At 52.9% G+C, this 19,731-nt stretch overlaps 1 protein-coding gene across 6 annotated transcripts in view; it reads right to left on the reverse strand.

The window, feature by feature from the left end:
* HEPH (hephaestin) overlaps positions 1–15,192 on the reverse strand; it is a 45,899-nt gene extending 30,707 nt beyond the window's left edge. The window contains exons 1-4 of one of the 6 annotated variants that reach the window (XM_029067503.2): positions 14,921–15,192; positions 4,200–4,402; positions 3,561–3,805; positions 1,228–1,440 (exon numbers count right to left, since the gene is read on the reverse strand). In XM_029067503.2, the coding sequence (XP_028923336.1) occupies positions 1,228–1,440; positions 3,561–3,805; positions 4,200–4,375 (634 nt within the window). In that variant the 5' untranslated portion in view covers positions 4,376–4,402; positions 14,921–15,192. Of the gene's footprint in view, positions 1–1,227; positions 1,441–1,668; positions 1,674–3,560; positions 3,806–4,199; positions 4,403–13,678; positions 13,819–13,876; positions 13,938–14,915 lie in introns of those variants that run through there. The other 5 variants (XM_029067504.2, XM_029067507.2, XM_029067506.1 and 2 more) reach the window with 5 other exon arrangements.
* Between the last annotated feature and the right edge of the window lie 4,539 nt (positions 15,193–19,731).

Here is a 19,731-nt window from a genome sequence, read left to right on the forward strand (position 1 = left end):
GGGCTTCTTCTCCTCCTCCTCCTTCTCCTACTAGTCACAAATCAACTCCTCACTCTAGGCTTCAAGGCTCTTCATCACCTTGCCCCCTCCTACCTCTCCTCCATTCTCTCTTTCCACCGCCCACCCCGCACGCTCCGCTCCTCTGCCGCCCACCTCCTCACCGTCCCTTGGTCTCGCCCGTCCCGCCGTCGACCCCCGGGCCACGTCCTCCCGCGGTCCCGGAACGCCCTCCCTCCTCACCTCCGCCAAACTCATTCTCTTCGCCTCTTCGAAACCCTACTTAAAACTCACCTCCTCCGAGAGGCCTTCCCAGACTGAGCTCCTCTTCTCCCTCTACTCCCTCTACCACCCCCCCCTTCACCTCTCCGCAGCTAAACCCTCTTTTCCCCCTTTCCCTCTGCTCCTCCCCCTCTCCCTTCCCCTCCCCTCAGCACTGTACTCGTCCGCTCAACTGTATATATTTTCATTACCCTATTTATTTTGTTAATGAGATGTATATTACATGTACATAGCGAAGCAGCGTGGCTCAGTGGAAAGGGCACGGGCTTTGGAGTCCGAGGTCCTGGGTTCGAATCTCAGCTCTGCCCCTTGTCAGCTGTGTGACTGTGGGCAAGTCACTTCACTTCTCTGTGCCTCAGTTACCTCATCTGGAAAATGGGGATTAAGACTGTGAGCCCCACGTGGGACAACCTGCTTCCCTGGTGTCTACCCCAGCGCTTAGAACAGTGCTCTGCACACATAGTAAGCACTTAACAAATACCAACATTATTATTATTATTACATCACCTTGATTCTATTTATTTGCTTTTGTTTTAATGAGATGTTCATCCCCTCGATTCTATTTATTGCCATTGCTCTTGTCTGTCCGTCTCCCCCCATTAGACTGTGAGCCTGTCAAAGGGCAGGGACTGTCTCTATCTGTTACCGATTTGTACATTCCAAGCGCTTAGTACAGTGCTCTACTATTGAAGGAATTCCCATCCTACCCCAGCCCTAGTCTCTCCTCACTTTCTGGCCTTTGTCACCCTCCAGTCAGTCAATCAATCAATCAATCAATCAATCAATCTTTCGATGGTATTTAATGAGCCCTCACAGCGGGCAGAGCTCCAACTCTAAGCTCCAACTTTCCACCCCTCAGAACCCATCCTCCCTGCAAGCTAACTGGGTCATCAATAGGACTCAAGGTGCGCCCTGCTTTCCGCCTCCCAGGCCTCCCCTGCCCCTGACCTCTCTTGCAGGTGAGCAGGGCTCCGATGAGGCCCGAGGCGATGTCCCGCGGGGCATCTATATGGGAGTGGTAAATCCACGTGAGGCAGGCGGGGTCAGCTTCCGTGGGCCCGTGGTCCTCGGGGATTGTCCAGTTGTAGACGTGGCTGCTTCCCGGCAGGACCGAGTCATCTGCTTTGTGCCGCCCCGAGGTGCCATCCGGGTACAGGGAGCCTTGGGAGAGAGGCAAAGGCGGCTCAGTAATAATCATGGTATTTATTCCTCGCTTACTACGTGCCGAGCGCTGTTCCGAGCGCCGAGGTGGACACGGGCGAGTCCCTGTCCCACGTGGGGCTCAGAGTCGCAGTCCCCATTTTAGAGATGAGATAACTGAGGCACAGAGAAGTGAAGTGACTTGCCCAACATCACACAGCAGACCAATGGCAGAGCCAGGATTAGAACCTTCTGAGTCCCAGGCCCGTGCTCTATCCACTACGCCACGCTGCGTGGCCGGGGAGTGGAGAAGGAACAGGGACATGGAATCTGGGGGCTGGGATAATAATAATAATAATAATAATAAATAATTGTGATATTTGTTAAGCTCTTACTATATGCCAGGTACTGTTCTAAGCTCTGGGATAGAGACAAGCTGATCGGGCTTGACACAGTTGCTGTCCCTAATAGGGCTTCCTGTCTTAATCCCCATTTTCCAGATGAGGGAACTGAGGCATAAAGAAGTAAAGTGACTTGCCCAAGGTCCCACGGCAGACAAGTGGCAGAGCCGGGACTAGGACCTAGGTCTTTCTGACTCCCCAGCCCAGGCTCTATCCGCTAGACCTCACTCCTTCTCCTTGAGCTCTGAGGCCCCGCTGCTGGGGACCCAGATATAATAATAATGATAACGATGGCATTTGCTAAGCGCTTACTAAGGGCCAAGCACTGTTCTAAGCGCTGGGGAGGATACAAGGTGATCAGGTTGTCCCCCGTTGGGCTCCCAGTATTCATCCCCATTTTCCAGATGAGGTAACTGAGGCGCAGAGAAGTGAAGTGACTTGCCCAAAGTCACGCAGCTGAGACTGTAAGCCCGTCACTGGGCAGGGATTGTCTCTATCTGTTTGCCGAATTGTCCATTCCAAGCGCTTGGTACAGTGCTCTGAACGTAGTAAGCGCTCCATAAATACTACGGAATGAATGACAAACGGCAGAGCCGGGATTCGAACCCATGACCTCTGACTGCCAAGCTCTTCCACTGAGCCACGCTGCTTATCCGGGCCATGGGTTCGGGAGGACAAACAGAGGGGGTATAGGAAGAGGGGAAACTGTGTCTTCGTTCCGCTAGCTACAGAGGGGGCAAGCCAGGGTCTCTATGTAAGAAGTTAAAAACCCTCGAGACTAAAACAGTCAGGGGTATGGGGAGGAGCTGGGGTTGGCGTGAGCAGTGTGACCTAGCAGAAGTCCAGAGTCCAGGCCTGGGAATCAGAGGACCTGGGTTCTGATCCCAGATCCACCATCCGATCGCTGTTTGACCGAGGACAAGTCACTTAACTTCTCCGTGTCTCAGTTTCCACATCTGTAAAATGGGGACTCGATTCCTGTCCTCCCTACCCCTTAATGATAATACTGGCATTTGTTAAGCGCTTACTATATGCAAAGCGCCGGGGAGGATACAAGGAGGTCAGGTTGTCCCACGTGGGGCTCCCAGTCTTCATCCCCGTTTTACTGATGAGGGAACTGAGGCGCAGAGAAGTGAAGTCACTTGCCCAAAGTCACAGAGCTGACCAGCGGCGGAGCCGGGATTTGAACCCGTGACCTCTGACTCCCCAGCCCCTGCTCTTTCCACTGAGCCACGCTGCTTCTCTGAGCAGCATATGGGAACAGGGAGTGTGTCCAACCTGATTGATTTGCATCTACCCCAGGGGTGAGAGCAGAGCAGAGAGTAAGCACTTAAACATCAAGGTAACGATGACAATAATAATAATAATAATAATAATAATAATAATAATCCCCAGTCTAGTCACTTAATGGCTCCGTGCCTCCGTTTCCCCATCTGTCTAATGGGGATTCAATACCTGTTCTCCCTTCCCCTTAGACCGGGATCCCCAGGGGAGACAGGGACGGTGCCTGACCCGGTTATCTCGCGCCTTCCTCGGTGCTTAGCCCCTAGCCTAACAGACAGCACAATTATTATGATTATTAGCATTTCAGTGCTCTTCACGATTACAGTTGCTCCAACTTGCTGGGTGACCACGGCCCCGGCGTCTCACTTCTCCGGTCCTCGGGGTGACGCCAGAGGAGCGGGCGAGATGAGGGAGGAGGAAGGAAGAAAGGAGGGAGGGAGGAGGAGGGGCACCCACCTTCTGAGTCCTTCTCGTAGAAGACGCCGTGGGGGTGAATGGTGTAGGGGCGGCTGGCAAAGTTCCTCAGGTGGATGCGGATGGTGTCTCCCACCTCGGCCCGCAGCACCGGCCCTAGGAATCCCAGCCAGCGGGGCCGGGTCACCTCGGTAGCGTAGGAGCCGTCGGTGTACTCCAGGTAGACCGTCTTCAGGTAGGTGCCCCCAATCCGGTCCTTGCCGGGGCTCAGGAATTTGGAAGCCACACTGGGGAGACAGGCAGCAGTAAGCAGGGACGCCTTGGGGGCGGGGGGAGGCCGGGGAGGGACTGGGGCACGTCCCACGAGCCTCTTGTTCTCTTTTCCCATCCGGCACAAACCCAGGGGAAATCATCGAAGGGTGTAGTGGGAGGTATTTCGATTCGGGCGGTTGAGGGTCACGAGATCGCCCGGGCCAGGGGTGAACCGAAGCCTGATTCTGGGACCGGAAGGGGAGAGCAGTCGGTCCCCAATCTGCGCCTCACCCTCCCCATCCCCTTCAGCCCAGCCTCGTAGGCCGGGAGCGAGGGGTTGTCTCCAAGCTCGAGGCCCCAGAGCCAAGCAGGGAGCTTTGGCCCCTTGGCATCCGCTGTCCCGCTCCCCCAGCCCCAAGAAGGACCTACGGGTCGCTGTCGATCTTCCGTCCGGCGATCCGATTCTCCCTCTCCGGAGCGTAGTTCCACATCCGGTCCCGGATGCCCAGGTAGTAGGTGCGGGTGGCCGCTTCGGCCGGGCAGGGCCGCAGCTCCCAGAGGGTCAGCAGGGCCCCGAGGAGGGGCCACGGGGCCGGGACCCGCATGGCTCGGGGAGGCAGGCCTGGGCGCAGCTGGTGCAGAGAGACAGAGAGACGGAGAATGGCTGGCGTCGCCGGGAATCCGGGAGGGCAGCGGGGAGCCTCTGGTGCAGCCCTGCCAGGAGGCCACGGGGCTGCCTTGGGGGAGCTGAGTTGCTGGTTAGGCCACAATAAAACTGGTCTTACTGGGTTCACCAAGGATGATAATTGCCTGCAGCCTAACCTCTCCAGGCTCCCAGGGCTCCACTCAGCTTCAAAGGCTCAAGAGGTCAGCCCACCCATCCCCAGGCTCCAGACAGCAGACAACCTGGCCCAGCGGGGAGAAAGGCCGGCGCCTCTTCGGGTCTCTAGGACGGGACTTACCTGTCTCAGGGTTTAATCACTATCCTTGTCAGCGAGCACTTCCTTAGATCTAATCTGTATTCTTCCCGCCTTCGATGAAAGGCAGGGAACAGGGGGATAGCATTTCCCACAGTCTGATCTGACTTGTATTATTATTAATTTGGGCCGCGGGGTCCTGGCCTCTCCTCCCCCGACTCCTGCAAAATAAACATTTTCCAGCTCCTCCTCCCTTTTTGCCGCTCTCTGTGCCCTCTGAAAATTCCCAGTGAATCAGGATGGGGTGAGCAGGATGCCAGGACACTGCGCTAGAGTTGGGGACTGGCAGTTGCAGAACAAACAAGGAAATTTTCCTCCCTTACCGGGTGGGGAGAGGGCAAGCGCCCATAATCCGTTTCCGCAGGGGACTCTTTTTTTGTTTGTTTTTCAAACGGCATTTGTTAAGCACTTGACTATGTGCCAGACACTGTACTAAGTGCTGGGGTACCGAGATAGGTACAAGCTCATCTCTGTCCCATGTGGGGCTCACAGTCTTAATCCCCATTTTCCAGATGAGGCACCTAAATGTTCACTCGATCCGTATTTATTGAGCACTTACTGTATGCAGAGCATTGTACTAAGCGATTGGGGGAATACAATATAACAATAAACAGACACATTCCCTGTCCGCAGTGAGTTTATAGTCTAGAGAGGGAGATTACAGATATGTGCTGCACTGTACCAAGCACTGGGTGTTGATGCAAGATAATCAGGTTAAATGCAGTCCCTGTCCCACATGGGACTCACAGTTTTAATCCCCATTTTGTAGATGATGTAATTGAGGCCTAGAGAAGTGAAGTGACTTGCCCAAGGTCACACAGCAGACAAGTGTCAGAGCTGGGATTAGAACGCAGGTCCTTCCGGCTCCCAGACCTGTGCCCTATCCACTACAGCAGGGAACACCAGCGTGGTCCAGAGGGAGAGATTCACGGATGCGTGTCCAGGCTGGCTCCCTGGAGGGAAAGTTAGGGATGGGGAGGGAAGAGTGAAGGGGATTGGATGATCTGTGCTGGGCCACTGGAGGGAGAATCGGGGATGGGGAGGTGAGTGAGAGGGACAGGACCATCCATGCTGGTCATCGGAGGGAGAGTCATGGGTGGAGAGCGGAGAGTGAGGATCATCCCTAACCATGAGGATGGACTCCTCCAAGAGTCCTTGGCGTCTCTGTCGGTCAGAGTCCTGGGCTGGATGGGCTGACCTGGGAAACGTTGCTCCGGAACCACGTCTCAACTGAGGGAGGGGTCAGGGATGCGTCGTCTCCCTCCCCGACCCACTGCGTGCCTAGCATTGTACAGCCGCTTGGAAGAAGAGACGGTGGGTAGGCTTCCTTTGGGAGAGAAATTTTCAAGGGAGAATCGCCCCTTGGCCTGGAACGAGCTGACAGAAAGCGAAGCTGCAGCATCGAGCTGAGCCGGAGACCCCGCACTGCTGCAAGGTGGATTAGCGAAGCGGCGTGGCCTAGTGACAAGAGCCCGGACTTGGGAGTCAGAGGACGCGGTTCTAATCCCGGCTCTGCCGCTTGTTTGCCGTGTGACCTTAGGCAAGTCACTGTGCCTCAGTTACCTCATCTGTAAAATGGGGATTAAGATTGTAAACCCCATGCGGGACAGGGACTGTGCCCGACATTACCTCGTATCGACCGCGGCGCTTAGAACCGTGCTTGGCACATAGTAAGCGCTTAACGAATACCATAACTATCCTATAGACTGTAAGCTCGTCGTGGGCAGGGGATGTGTCTGTTAACTGTTGTATTGTACTCTTCCAGTTGCTTAGTACAGTGCTCTGCACACAGTAAGCGCTCGGTAAATATGACTTAATGAATTAGGCCAGCGTTTCTCAAGCCCCAAGACAGCCGGCCCCTCTTCCTGCCTGCCTTTGCAACCTTGGGATCAGCCTGGAACCGTGAAGCTAGGCATTTCTCTATTATCTCTAGTATCTCTACTCTCTACTGGCATTTTTCTACAAAAAAGTACAGGCCGCGTTTCCCCTCTCCTCAAGAATCTTCAGTGGCTGCCCATCCACCTCTGCATCAAACTCCTCATCACTGGATTTAAATCATTCAATCACCTTGCCTCCTCCTACCTCACCTCGCTACTCTCCTACTACGATCCAGCCCACATTCTTCGCTCCGCTGATGCCAACCTCCTCACTGTACTCGATCTCGTCTATGTCGCCGCCATCCCCTCGCCCACGTCCTCCCTTTAGCCTGGAACGCTCTTCCTCCTCAAATCTGACAAATTACTTTCCCCAGACTTTAAAGCCTAATTGAAGGCACATCTCCTCCAAGAGGTCTTCCCTGATTAAACCCCCCTTTCCTCTTTTCCTACTCCCTTCTGCGTCGCCCTGACTTGCTCCCTTTATTCATCCTCCCGCCCAACCCCTAGCACTTATATCTGTAATTTATTTATATTATGTCTGTCTCCCCTCTGGCCTGTAAGCACGTTGTGGGCATTGAATGTCTCCGTTTATTGTTATATTGTACTCTCCCAAGTGCTTACTACACAGTAAGCACTCAATAAATATGACTCAATAAATGAATTATTTAATGAATTATCCCCCCCACCCCACCCCGGTTCTGACCCTCCACCACGAGCCTGCCATTCTGAAGGGGAGGGAGAGGAGAATGGGGGGAGGGGTCCCTCAGGGAGATCCCCATTTTCCAGCAGGGCAGGTTGCAAGGAGAGGGGGCTTAGGGGTGCCCAGACATTAGAGACTAACTGGGATCAATCAATGGTATTTATTGAACACTTACTATGCAGAGCACTGTACTGAGCGCTTAGGCGAGTACAGTACCACAGAGTTGGTAGACATGTTCCCTGCCCACAACAAGCTGACAGTCTAGAGGTTCCCCCAAAACAATGGGGAGGCATGAAACATGAAATTTCACTGCCAAATTTAAGACAACCTGATAGCACCTATGAGTCATTACAACAAAACACCCCTATATTTCAGCCAGATTTCATTTGAGTTGCTAGGATACATGTGAATTCCGTGCTTATTTTGTAAACAGATGCTAAATTCATCAGAGTCTTCAAAGACACCATACTCTTCAGATGGCAGGGATACTGAGGGTTTGGAAACGGGGCGTGTCCTCACTTTCAACTCCTGTTAGCATCCTCCCTGCTCCCTTGACCACGGAACTTCCTGTCAGGCTCATATTGAGTTTGTGGTCCACCGGGAACCCCGGCTCGTCGTTCCTCGGGCGGCGGGGCTCAGTCTCTCTCACTTTACCCACAGACAGGGTGACGCTCTGAGGATTTCCCAGTCTTCTCTCCTCACACAGATGTTTTAGGTGGGAAGAAGCACCGAGCCTCCTGGTCCTCAGAGGAATGAGCTTTCACTGCAGTGGGTTTGAGGACCCAGGGCCGGCTCCCCTGGCTGAACCGGGAGAGCGGCCGGTGTGGCTTTTCTTCCCTCTGAGACCAGTGGTACCGTCGGGACCCCGATCTGGGTTCTGGACTACTGGCTCCTGAGGGCCTTGGGCCTCTCCCAGATGTTGCCTGGGCCTCCAGCCCTCCCTCTGGGAGATGAGGGGGTCAACTTGGTTCCACCCTCCCTCCCTATCTTTCCTATGAGACTCCCTGGAAAATGGGAGGTGTGGGGAAAACGGTGAACGCCTCCAAAGAAAGGTGGCCTGCCGCCTGACTTCACAGGATTCCCTTCATCTCTGTTCCCGGGACGGGCTCCGGCTTGTTGAGGGCCAGGGTGAGTCAGGGTCAGGGCAGGGCCTCAGCTCTACTCTCTCCCCTGTCTCACACCAGAACACATAGGGTGACCACAATCATACCCTGACACTCATTATAACCCTGAGAAATTCACAGTCACACCCGTCGTGATGCTCGCTGTTGTACAGAGAAACAATCCTATCCGACAGCATCACCGAGAGCCACTGGCACGGACACCGCACGCTCAGCCCACACCACACACCATAATCACGGGGCCTCCTCACAGACATTCCCCATCACACACGATGATGCAGCCATCTCACTCATAAACAGACGCTCACATAGACACTCAAAAGCCTTCACAGCTGCAATACTGGGCCCCGGCAGTGCCCGCCCCCCTAGAAATTCACAGCTACATGGGTGCTCCACACTGGCACATCCCTCTTCCTAGTCAAACACAGAGTCACACACAGATGGGGACTCCCACACGACAGCCAATCCACCCGGGGAGAGGCAAAGCGTAGAATCATCGTTACACGCTCCAGTGCGTCCACACCCACAATCACGCGCACGTTTACAAAAACATCCTTATCCCAAAAGTCACAGACACGCAGCAGCACCCAGAAGGGGGTACACCAAGTCATCATCATAAAGATGCGTACACAGCCACATTCACGGGAGTATACATGCACACGCATGCACACACGGAGTCTAAACACCTGAAACAGGCTTGGGAGATGCTCAGCATGGAAGTGGATCAATATGCACCCCAGCTAGGCGGTGGGGGTCTTGGGTCCCTCGTTTGCACAGGAGAGGCAAGCAGGAACTAGGAGGGGAAGGAGCAGTTTTGCTTAGGCAGCTGGCCCCTTCCTTCCTCCTCTTCTCTCCCGCCCACCATTCCCGGCCACATCTCCACCGCCAAACTGAAGCCGTTGAGGGAAGATCTGAATAATTCAGGCCGAGACCCCATATTTGACAAATAGAAATTCTTTGTCTCCCGTAGACTGTCAGCTCCTTGTGGGCAGGGAAATGTGGCTACCGACTTGGTTACATTGTGCTTTCCCAACCATTTAGTATATGCAGTGCACACCGTAAAAAATACACAGTATACACACAGTGCACACTCAATAAATAGGACTGACCGATTGATTTGCGTGGAATAGCTGGAGGGCTGAGTTCAAAGGGGAAGATGTGGGGGAGGTAGGGATGGGTGAGAAGTTATCCAGGTCAAGCCTGCAGTTGAATGTACTGACTTCACGGACGGATGCTCTCCTGGTTCTCCTCCTTTCCCTCTGGCCCTTCCTTCTCAATCTCTTTTGTGGTCTCCTCCTCTGCCTCCCACCCTCTACCCGTGGGAATCTCTCAAAGCTCAGTTCTAGATCCCCTTCTATTCTCCATCTACACCTACTCCCTTGGAGAACTCATTCGCCTCTATGGCTTCCGCTGCATCTCTACCCAGATGATTCCCAAATTTACCTGTCCAACCCTGACCTCTCTCCTCCGCAGTCTCACATTTTCAATCGATCAATAGTATTGATTGAACATTTACTGTCCCTCACTGTCTGCTGACTTAGTAGACGTATTCCCGGCTTCCTCTTACCTTCACTATATCTCTACTTGGATGCCCCACCAACACCTCAAACAGGTCCAAAACAGAACTTCTCATCTTCCACCACAACTTGGTCCTCTTCCTGACTTTCCCATCCCTGTAGACAACACCTCCATCCTCCCACATCAAACAAAAATTCCTCACCATCGGCTTTAAGGCGCTCTTCTCCTACCTAACGTTGCTCCTCTCCCACTACAACCCAGCTCGCACACTATGCTCCTCTAAATCCAACCTATTACTGTAGCTACATCGTCTCTAGACTGTAAATTCACTGTGGGCCGGGAATGAGTCCGTTTACTGTACTATTGTATTCCCCCAGTGTATGCTCTGCACACAGTAAGCGTTTACTAAATAGGATTGAATGAATGAGGGTAGCTCAGTTTGCCTCTCTCACTACTGATCACTTGCTCTAATCCTCTCTTCCTCCTTCACATCTGAGAGACCACCACTCTCCCCATTTTCAAAGCCCTACAAAAATCGTCTCGCCTCGGAGAACCTTTCCCCGGCTAATTCTCATGTCTCCACTTCTGTAACGCTTATGCATTTGGGTCCGTATCCCCCTAAGCACGTGGATATTCACTCTCACAGCATTTATCCTCCTCCGCTTCACCTATCTGTCATTCGTTCTAATTCCCGTCTCCTCAGCCAGATTATGAGATCCTTGGAGGGCAGACTTCGTTTCAACCATCTCTACTGTACTGTATCTTCCCAAGCTCAGTACAAGGTGCTACACACAATAAACACTCAATAATACTAGCACCGATTAATTAGTTGATTGAACTGACTGCTCAGTCGGGACCTGGAAAATCGCTCAATCACATTTATTGAGCACCGTGGGCAGAACCCTGTATTGAGAGCTTGAGAGAGTACAATACACCCTTTCAGGAAGATGACCGCTCCCCACCTACATTATTGCCTGGGGAGCCCCTCTGAGAGGGGAGCCTCACCGCCCACCCCCCTCAAGTCTTGGGCTGGGAATGCATCCAGCCTGGAATGATGGGTCAAAGGGTCAAAGGACTTAGGTTCCAGAGCTTGATAGGTAGAAACTGATCGGTTGGGGAGACGGGATGAGTTCATTATGGCAGAACAAGCAGAACTAAACCGAAACTGCAGCAGGAGGTATTTTGATTACACAGCAAGAGCAACTGGCCGAAAAAACAAAAGCAAGGCTCAGAGCAGGGGGAGTCGAGGGGAATCTTGAGCCACTGAGGAGGATCACAGCCTGCCCCGATTCCCTCTCAGAAGTGTCGCTCCCAGTAATCTTAGACTCTGGAGGGTCGGTGAGTGTACTTGAGGGTTCCATTAACCTCTGAGGTCCTGAGCAGGATCTCCTGCTTCTCATTCCTGGCCGTTTACAAATACCAGGGGAACCTAGAGAAGGGGAGAGTCCAGAAAACTTCTCCTTCAGCAACACTGTTGGATAAATGACTCGACTTAGATTAGCATATTTTGGACACATAACCAGGAGGACTGATTCTCCGGAGAAGACGCTAATGCTAGGAAAAGTCCAGGGAAAACGTGGAAGAGGCAGACAGGCAGCTAATGGATAGAGACCCTAACCACGATCACGGAAGAACCATTAGAAAGATTACAGATTATGGCAGACGTTCTGGAGAAAGTCTATCAACGGAGTTGCTATGAATCAGAAATGACTCGACGGCACTTAATAATAATAAAAGCCTCCTGGGCTGCTGAGGTGGGCAGTGTCCCTCCTGTGCCCGCTTAGCTCCTCCTCTTCGCCAAGCAGCCAGTTCAGCTGAACCCTGGCAGGGAGTCGGGCAAGCGGGGGTTAAGGAAGCAGGCTGGGGGAGGGCCTCAGACCCCAGGGACCAAGGAGGGAGAGAGGGAGGGAGGAGGAGGAGAGATTACGGAGGAATTCCTGGCCAGAAAAGGCTGGAAGACTCAGTTAGGTGAAAGCACCGATAGGCTAGCTGAGGCCGGGAAGGCTGATGGCCTGCGGAAGTGACCTTCGCATGTAGCCCCCACCTCTCGAGCCACTGTCTGTCTCCAGTCGATTCAACAGATGAGGAGCCCGGGACTGTAGCCCCTGGAGTTTATTTATATGATATTCCTTTAGAATTTCCACTCCTCCCCAGAGTGCCCCCCATTAAGCCTCTCCGCCCAGAGTCAGATGAGGATGAGGGAGAGAGAAGGGTCCCAAAGGCAGAGGCAATGGGTGGGCTGACAGAGGGGGCGGGCAGGTAACACTCCTCCCAGATTTGTGGGGATTCCTCCTCGGAAGAGCCCTGGCTATGGATGGGGTTAGATGGAAAACAGAAACCAGCCCATCCGTTTTCCACTTCTCTTGCTCAGCTCCGACCAGGGGTGCCCACCTCACCCATCCAGGCAACTGCCTTGAGAAGCAGCATGGCTTAGTGGCTAGAGTCAGAAGGACATGGGTTCTAATCCCGTCTCTGCCACTTGTCTGCTGGGTGACCTCGGGCAAGTCAATTCACTTCTCTGGGCCTCCGCCTCCTCATGTGTAAAATGAGGATTGAGACTCCCGAGCCCCATGTGGGTCACGTCCAATCTGATTCACCTGTATCTACCCCAGGGCTTAGAAAGGGCCTATACCGGGAGGGAGCTTCATCCTCACTGCCCCATCCCAAGAAGAAGCCTTGGGGGGTGAGTGGGGGATGGAAGAGATTTGAATTACAGTGCTCTGCACATAATAATAATAATAATGTTGGTATTTGTTAAGCGCTTACTATGTGCAGAGCACTGTTCTAAGCGCTGGGGTAGACACGGGGGAATCAGGTTGTCCCACGTGGGGCTCACAGTCTTCATCCCCATTTTACAGATGAGGTAACTGAGATGGGATAACATAGTAAGCGCTCAATAAATGCTATCGAATGAATGAATTCTCTTTGCCCGAGCTTGGACTCAGCACGCAGTGCAAGCGGTAATAACAGTGGTAATAGGAGTAATAATATTAATAATAATAATGGTATTTATTAGGTCCCTACTATATGACACGCTCTGTTCTAAGCCCTGGGGTAGATGCAAGTTAATCAGTTCGGACACCGTCCCTGTCCCTCGGTGGGTTCACAGTCTGAGTAGGAGGGAGAACGGGTTTGGGATCCCCAACTTGCAGATGAGATCACTGAGGCACAGGGAAGCCAAGTGACTGGCCCGAGGTCACACAGCAGGCAAGTGACACAGCCAGGATTAGCCTCCCAGGCCTGGGCTCTTTCCACTAGGCCCCGCTGTTTCTAGTACTATTTATTAAGGGCTTACTGCGTGCACGGTGTTGGGAGAGAATACACAGAGAATTAGACAAGGACCCTGTCCCTCAGAGGGGCTCACGGTCTAAGAGCATAAGTGAGGAGATGGGATTAGAGACAGGGGATGGGCAGGGGGTTAAGACCGAGGCAGTGCCCAGGGGAAGGGTGAGGGGCTGCTGCTGTTTCTAATCCTAGCCCCCATTTTTGTCCCAATTCTTCTCAGCTGGGGCCTGGGCCCCCGCTTTGCTCCCAAACCAACTCGGCTTATGCAGAGATGAACCATCTGGAGAGAAACAAAAGAGCGTATTGTTCCCCCTCCCTTTGATTTTAGCAGCAACTGAACTTCCTCACGCGTCCTGGCAACTTTCCCCAAATCTCCCCCTCACCTTCGCCCCCACCCCGACCTGGGGGCAGAGATTGGGCCCGGTCTTACCTTCCTTCCCCCTCCTGCTCAGATGGCTGCCTGAGGTTGGGTGGCACCCCTTCCCCACCCCCGTCTCTCCCTCGTAGCCTGGGCGAGGGGGTGGCCGTCCTCTGGGACCCCGAGGTTCTGGGTTCTGGGGGAGGTTTCTGGTAGGGTTGGGGGAATGGAGGGGTGATGGCTGGGGGGGGGGGGGGCAGCAGCACTCACTCCACAGGAGTCTTGAGTCTTTGCAAAGGACCCGACCGGTGGGCCGGCTCCGGACAAAACCAGGGCTGGTTTCTTGGGAGACATTCAAGGGTTTTCCAAATCCTGGTTTGGATCGGAGGAGGGAGGGAGGGAGTCTCGGAAGGGTCAGTCCCTGCTTTTGTTATCTTGGCAGCCGAGAGGCTGAGGAATCCCGAATGTCGGGAGTCTAGGCCGTGGGCCCCGAGGGACCGGGGGAGAGGCCCAGTCAAGCCAAGGGGCTGCTTAACAGGACCCTCTGTGGGGAGAAAAGACCCCAATCTTTTCCTGCTTAGGCAGCATCCAGCCTGTAGGCTGGGTCCTAGCAGGGGAAGAAGGCAGACGTCTCTTTTTAAAGTCTCTGTTTCCTTTCGACTGCTGGCTTCCCCTACCCCTGGGAGGAAAATTGTGTGTTTTCCTTCTGCGGAGACCCAAATGAAAAGGGTTCGGAATGGGCTCCCACCCGCTATCCCCGACCCCTTCCACCCTGAAGCTGAACTCTGGGGGATTTTCAAAGAGAAACGTAGCCTAGGGGAAGGAACTTGACCTCGGGCCTGGGAGTCAGAAGGACCTGGGCTCTAATCTCGACTCCGCCGCTCGTCTGCTGTGTGACCTTGGGCAAGTCACTTCACTTATCTGGGCCTCAGTTACCTCATCTGTAAAATGAGGATTAAGATGGGGAGCCCCGTGTGGGCCCCGTGTCCGATCCGATTTCCTTGTATCTACCCCGGCATTTAGTCAAGTGCCTGGCATCTAGTAAGCACTTAATGAAAACCACGATTATTATTAATTATTATTATTATTAGAAAAGGAAATCCCTGTTGAATGAGGTCAAGGATCCCTAGGAGCTTAAAGGTGATGAATCGGGGAGCCGGGAAAGAGGACGATTTGGAAAATTGAAGTAGACGTGCCAAGGAGGAGAGGTTGAAAGCTGGCCCTCAGGAATACGAGGGATGAGTTCCCTCCCGTCTGTCCCCTGATACCCCGGAAAACTCCAGGTAGGGAGAAAGCTGGGTCGGATCACCTTACGTTTCAACGCGATGGGGGAGTTTCGGCTAGGAGTGGTCGCTGTTTCCAAGATGGGCTGGACACATTTCCTCTGGGGCTTGAAAGAGTCCGGAACCGGCCTGCCGAGGACGGGCAGAGAGACTTGCTGCTCTCCAACAGGGCGAAGTCCAAGCCCATAAATTCCCCGCAGTGGCTGCCTGGGGACCGTGGAGCAGGGCGGGGTGGGTCAGAAAGAACCCAGCTCCCCGCACGTCCCCACTCTCTCAGATGCCTTCACTCCTTGCCCCACCGGCTCCTCTCCCTCCTCCTCCTCTTCCCTGCTTTCTCCACCAGCTGTGGACCTTGGAGTCGGACCCCACGGTAAAGGCGGGGTGCATCGTGGAGCGACCCAAGTCCAGACTCCATGGATTTATGGCAGGGAGGGGAAGGGGTCAGGACACACCGTGACTCACTCCTGCGATAAAAGCGAGGTGACAGCCTGGATTGAGGCAACACAGATTAGGCTGGTGGGGTAAGGGTGGGGGAGAGGCTGCCCACTCTTCTGCCTTTTATTTATTCCTGTGATTTTTTTTTTTAAATCACAGGAAAATCAAGCAATCGAACAGTATTTACGGAGGGCCCACAGTGTGGACAGCATGATAGTACGCTCGTTATGAGTTACGGTTAACATGTCTACCAACTTCGTTATATTGGACTCTCCCAAGCAATTAGTACAGAGAAGCAGCGTGGCTCAGTGGAAAGAGCCTGGGCTTTGGAGTCAGAGCTCATGAGTTCGAATCCCAGCTCTGCCACCTGTCAGCTGTGTGACTGTGGGCAAGTCACTTAACTTCTCTGTGCCTCAGTTCCCTCATCTGTAAAATGAGGATGAAGACTGTGAGCCCCACGTGGGACAACCTGATTCCCCTGTGTCTACCCCAGTGCTTAGAACAGTGCTCTGCACATAGTAAGCGCTTAACAAATACCAACATTATTACAGTGCTCTGCACACAGTAAGCGCTTGGTATGATTGATTGATACTGAGCGCTCGAGAAAGTCCAATACAGCTGGTTGCCAAGATCCCCGCCCTCAAGGAGCTTTCACTCTACTTGGCTCTGAACTAAGTGCTTGAATCAGCTTACAGTGGACTCTGCGTGAAGCACTGTACTAAATGCTCAGCAGAGTTCAGGAGTTCAGGGACACGATCCCTATGCTCAAGGGACTTGGAGCCAACTGTGTGCAGAGCCCCGTACTAAGCACTTGGGAAAGACCATAGCGTTGGAAGACACGATCCCTGTCCAGAAAGGGTTTACAGTCTAGCTTACAGACACTGCCATGAAATGCAGACAGGAAGGAGAAGGGATGTACCAGTGTGTCATTCTTTGAATACGTACAAGGATGCCCCACGTGGCTCCGAGCACCCGGGTGCGTGTGGTTGGCGCAAGGTGTTGGGATTGTAGCTGTGGGGCGGGTGGGGGTGATGGAGATAACCTGAGAGGATGGAGAAATCAATCAAGGAGGGCTTCCTGGAGGCGAGGAGATTGCAGAAGGGCTTCGAATCGATCAGTCAACCCATCACTGGGCGCTTACCGTGTGCAGAACACTGTACTGAGCGTTTGGGACAGTGCAACGCCACAGAGTTGATAGGCATGTTCCCCGCCCACAGTCTAGAGGGGGAGACAGACGTTAATACATTATTAATACATCACTACACATTCATATATAATACATTAATACACCTTACATTACATTAATACATTAATGTATAATTAACATATTAATTCTACTGATTTAACAGAGAGGTAGGCACCGCGTTTCCTTTCTTTCCACCCACCGCTTTCTCAACTAGCCCTAAGGGACTCGGGTCTGGCCCAAGCAGCGTGGCTCAGTGGAAAGAGCCCGGGCTTTGGAGTCAGAGGTCATGAGTTCGAATCCCGGCTCGGCCACCTGTCAGCTGTGTGACTTTGGGCAGGTCACTTAACTTCTCGGTGCCTCAGTTACCTCATCTGTAAAATGGGGATTAACACCGTGAGCCCCACGTGGGACAACCTGATTCCCCTGTGTCTACCCCAGCGCTTAGAACAGTGCGTGGCACATAGTAAGCGCTTAACAAATACCAACATTATTATTATTATTATTAAAGCTCTGCGCCCGGGCATGGATTGGGATCCACGAGAAGCAGCGTGGCTGAGTGGAAAGAGCACGGGTTTAGGAGTCAGAAGTCATGGGTTCTAATCCCGGCTCCACCACCTGTCAGCTGTGTGCCTTTGGGCAAGTCACTTAACTTCTCAGTGTCTCAGTTACCTCATCTGTAATAATGGGGATTAAGACTGTGAGCCTCACGTGGGACAACCTGATTACCCTGTATCTCCCCCAGCGCTTAGAACAGTGCTCTGCACATAGTAAGCGCTTAACAAATACCAACATTATTATTATTATTATCAATCAGTCAATCAATCAATCAATTCATTCATTCTATTGTATTTATTGAGCACTTACTGGGTGCATACAGACCCATTCCCTGCCCAGAGTGAACTCACAGTCTAGAGTGGGGGGGGCAGACATTAATATTCATAAATTAACTAAAACTAATCGATCAGTGGTATACATCGAGTCCTTATTTTGTCCAGAGCACTGTACAAAAGTGCTCGGGAGAGGACAAAGACAATAGAAGACGGGGAGGAGGGTGGCCTGATGGAAGGGGAAGAAGGTTTCAGGCAAGCGGAGGTTCATTCGGTCGTTCAATCGTATTTAATGAGCGCTTACTGTGTGCAGTTGTGAGGCAGAGGGTGGAGGCGGGAGGGATGAGAACGAGGCGCGGTGTGTAGATGAGAGAAGAAATCCCAATCTGTGCTCCGGAGTGAAGAATCACCACCCATCCCAAAACGCGTGCAGAGCAGAACTCCTTATCCTTCCGCCCTAACCCTGTCCTCCCTTAACCCTACCGCTATCCTCCCTCGTCTCCAAGCCCATAACCCCGGTGTGAACCTCAACTGATCTCTCTCATTCGACCCCCATATTCCATCCCTTCAACCTTCCCAACTTGGTTAAAATCCCCCCCTTTCCTCTCCATCCAAACTGCTACTATGTGGATCCAAAGACTTATCCTATCCCGCCTTGACCGCTCCATCGGCCTATCACTGAATTCCCTGCATCCTGTCTCTCCCCACTGTAGCCCAAACTTCACTGGGCTGCCCGGGTCGCTTTTCTTCCGAAAATATCTAGTCCATCTCTCCCCGCTCCTCACAAGCCTCCAGTGGTTGCCCATCCACCTCTGCATCAAACGGAAACTCCTTACTATGGGCAGTCAGTCAACATGTCCCCTCCTACCTCACCTCACTGATTGCCCGCACATTTCCCTTCTCCAGCTCCGGCTCGCTCACTGTGCCCCGGTCTCCTCTATCTCACCACCGACGCCTTTCCCGCATCCTCCCTCCGGCCTGGAATCCCTCCCCCTCCATTTATGCCAGACCCCGACTCTGCCCAGCTTCAAAGCCTTCGTAAGATCACGCGTCCTCCAAGAGGCCTTCCGCGATGAAGCCCTCTTTTCCAGGGCTCCCTCTCCCTTCTATGTCATCTACACACTTGGATCTGTGACCTTTGGGCATTTGATAGTCACCCCACCCTCAGCCCCACGGTATTTACGTACATCTCTCCGCTAAGCCACGCTGCTTTAGTCTCACAGCCTTTATGTCCATGTCCGTAATTTCCGTTAACGCCTGTCCCCTCCGGTAGACTCTAAGCTCACCGTAGGGAAGGGAAAATGCCTTCCGACTCTGTCGTTCTGTACTCTCCCAAGCGCTTAGCCCAGTGCTGCGCACACCGTAAGCACTCAGTAAATGGCAGCCGAAGGCCCAGCAGGATCCACTGTTGAAGGCAGTCTCAGTTGCTCCCCTTAGCAGCGTGGCTTGGTGGAAAGAGCCCGGACTTGGGAGTCGGAGGTCATGGGTTCTGATCCCGGCTCCACCGCTTGTCAGCTGTGTGACCCTGGGCAGGTTCACTTTGCTTCTCTGTGCCTCAGTTGCCTCATCTGGAGGATGGGGATGAAGACCGTGAGCCCCCGTGGGACAATTTAGACTGTAAGCCGGTCATTGGGCAGGGATTGTCTCTATGTGTTGCCGAATTGTCCATTCCAAGCGCTTAGTACAGTGCTCTGCACATAGGAAGCGCTCAATAAATACTACTGAATGGATGAATTTCTATCAATTCTAAATTATTTATTCATTTATGTTAATGTCTGCCTCCCCCTCTAGACTGTAAGCTCGTCGAGGGCAGGGAACATGCCTACCACCTCTGCTACTCTCCCAAGAGATGACGATGATGTATTTGTTAAGCACTTACTCTGTGCCAAGCACTGTTCTAAGCGCTGAGGGAGACACAATAATCAGGTTGTCCCACGTGGGGCTCACGGTCTTCATCCCCAGTTTCCAGATGAGGTCACTGAGGCCCAGAGAAGTGAACTGACTTGCCCAAAGTCACACAGCTGATGAGTGGCGGAGCCGGGATTTAGATCCCACGACCTCTGACTCCCAAGCCCGGGATCTTTCGACTGAGCCACGCTGCTTCCCCAAGTGCTTAGGACAGTGTTCTGCACACATTAACTACTCAATAAATACGATTGATTGATTGATGAGATCACCACACTTGACTGGGCCTTCTGCTTGGAGCAATGTTATCAATCAGTACTATTTACTGAGCACTTAAACTATGTGCAAAGCGCTGTCCTTAGAGCTTGTACAATACAACGGAATCAGCAGACATGTTCCCTGCCCATAACGACCTTGCGGTCTAGAGGGGGAGACAGACATTAATATGAATAATTTAGTCATTTATAATAAATGATTTAAAGAGAGGTA

This window comes from Ornithorhynchus anatinus, chromosome 6 (genome assembly GCF_004115215.2).
Source record: "Ornithorhynchus anatinus isolate Pmale09 chromosome 6, mOrnAna1.pri.v4, whole genome shotgun sequence".
Classification (NCBI taxonomy): Eukaryota; Metazoa; Chordata; class Mammalia; order Monotremata; family Ornithorhynchidae; genus Ornithorhynchus; species Ornithorhynchus anatinus.